Source organism: Camelina sativa, chromosome 4, assembly GCF_000633955.1.
Source record: "Camelina sativa cultivar DH55 chromosome 4, Cs, whole genome shotgun sequence".
NCBI lineage: Eukaryota > Viridiplantae > Streptophyta > Magnoliopsida > Brassicales > Brassicaceae > Camelina > Camelina sativa.
Window position 1 is genome coordinate 22,604,214 of NC_025688.1, and position 2,166 is coordinate 22,606,379.

The following is a 2,166-nucleotide window of genomic DNA, read 5'->3' on the forward strand; positions in this document are numbered from 1 at the left end:
GCTCCATGTAATCATACATTTCCCTAATCCACTTCATATGCTTGGCCTCACTCGCTTCCCCATCTGGCCAAGTGCTTAGCCACTGAATCTTGAACAACGTCCCTTCCCTGTGAGGGAAAGGTGTCTCTGACTCGGAGATCCTCGACATCATTCCTCCGTAAGGGTTCCATATCGTCAAAGGCGAATCCTCTTCTAAAAACCTCTTCCATAATCCTTCTAAGCCTTCTACTGGAATTGGCTCTTTCACAAAGTCTGATTTGGCTTTGAAGTGATTCTTGAACAATGATTTACCGGCTAGTAAAGCTTCTGGTGCTGCACTGTTTGGGAATCCGGCAATGTACATCACTGATTTGATCCAGCTCATCTCAGTGCAGTCCTTCTCGGTCAGTCCTAGCTCAGGGAAATCCTTCTGCATTATCTGTTGGGGTTGAAATTGTAAAAATACAAAGTTTATTCCTTGAATTGTAAGAATCATAGAGATAAAAGAAGTTCAAATTTTAGACCCATAAGTTTGAAATAAAGCTCTATCGTACCTCCAAGAGCCGATTAGAGTCGCCGAGAAACTGAGCTTGGAACGACATCGAGATGGTTCGATCTGCCGATCCGGTGGTTTTGCTCGCCGGAGAAATAATCACGCGGATGAAGAGATCATCGTCAAGCTTATCAGCGACTTGTTGCCATTTGTACAATACNGTCAAAGTTCCCTTTGTAATACTTAGCCCCCCACTCTCTAGCATCACTCTCTTCCTTATTAGTCCCCAAATCAAGATCCCTGTAATTCACATACGCCTGTCTCGGGTTCTTGGACACATACAGCTCCATGTAATCATACATTTCCCTAATCCACTTCATATGCTTGGCCTCACTCGCTTCCCCATCTTGCCAAGTGCTTAGCCACTGAATCTTGAACAACGTCCCTTCCCTGTGAGGGAAAGGTGTCTCTGACTCGGAGATCCTCGACATCATTCCTCCGTAAGGGTTCCATATCGTCAAAGGCGAATCCTCTTCTAAAAACCTCTTCCATAATCCTTCTAAGCCTTCTACTGGAATTGGCTCTTTCACAAAGTCTGATTTGGCTTTGAAGTGATTCTTGAACAATGATTTACCGGCTAGTAAAGCTTCTGGTGCTGCACTGTTTGGGAATCCGGCAATGTACATCACTGATTTGATCCAGCTCATCTCAGTGCAGTCCTTCTCGGTCAGTCCTAGCTCAGGGAAATCCTTCTGCATTATCTGTTGGGGTTGAAATTGTAAGAATAAAAAGTTTATTCCTTGAATTGTAAGAATCATAGAAATAAAAGAGGTTCAAATTTTAGACCCATAAGTTTGAAATAAAGCTCTATCGTACCTCCAAGAGACGATTAGAGTCGCCGAGAAACTGAGCTTGGAACGACATCGAGATGGTTCGATCTGCCGATCCGGTGGTTTTTCTCGCCGGAGAAATAATCACGCGGATGAAGAGATCATCGTCAAGCTTATCAGCGACTTGTTGCCATTTGTACAATACATTAGTCCCGTCTTGCTCAAGCGTCTTCGTTACTGTGAATACCGTCACGGTGGCTGGAACCGGTACGAGCTTGATCTTCCAAGCGAGGATCACTCCGAAACTACCGCCGCCAGCTCCGCGAATCGCCCAGAAAACGTCTTCTCCCATCGCAGCACGGTCAAGGATCTTACCATTGGCGTCGACGATTCTGGCGTCGAGTACATTGTCAGCACCGAGGCCGAACTTGCGCATCATCGAACCGTAAGCTCCGCCGACTAAGTGACCGCCCATGCCAAGGCTTGAGCATAAACCCGCCGGGAAACCATGGGTCTGGCTTTTTTCTTGGATCCTTTAAACCAAGAAAGGTTAACCGATTAAATTACCGGATCATTAACCGAAACTTAACATGCAATATTATGAACCAAGTGTAGTTAAACCCTTTTAAAAAAAGAACACAAACTACTAAATTATTGAAGGTTAACTAAAAGTTAAATTCAATTCTAGACTAAATTAATGACTCTTAAATAGTTTGTGTATATGAATGTTAATTCTAAATGACAAAATAACTATGTAGATGACAAAGAGAAATAAATAGTTAACTTAGTGGGAAAAAGGCTACGAAATAAATGTTACCAACTCTAACCACACAAATATACAAATGCTTTGTAACAAGAACAGGA

General features: G+C 43.2%; 2 protein-coding genes across 2 annotated transcripts in view; both read right to left on the bottom strand.

Moving 5' to 3' along the window:
* LOC109132536 (berberine bridge enzyme-like 3) overlaps nucleotides 1-415 on the bottom strand; it is a 3,532-nt gene extending 3,117 nt beyond the window's left edge. Inside the window, exon 1 of the mRNA XM_019244200.1 lies at nucleotides 18-415. Coding sequence (XP_019099745.1) covers nucleotides 18-415 — 398 coding nt within the window. The remainder of the gene's footprint in view (nucleotides 1-17) is intronic.
* Nucleotides 664-1,828, bottom strand: LOC109132537 (berberine bridge enzyme-like 4). Its single transcript, XM_019244201.1, has 2 exons — nucleotides 1,349-1,828; nucleotides 664-1,233 (listed from the first exon to the last, which is right to left on the bottom strand). The coding sequence occupies exons 1-2, from the start codon at nucleotides 1,775-1,777 to the stop codon at nucleotides 664-666; spliced, it is 999 nt and encodes a 332-aa protein (XP_019099746.1). The 5' UTR covers nucleotides 1,778-1,828.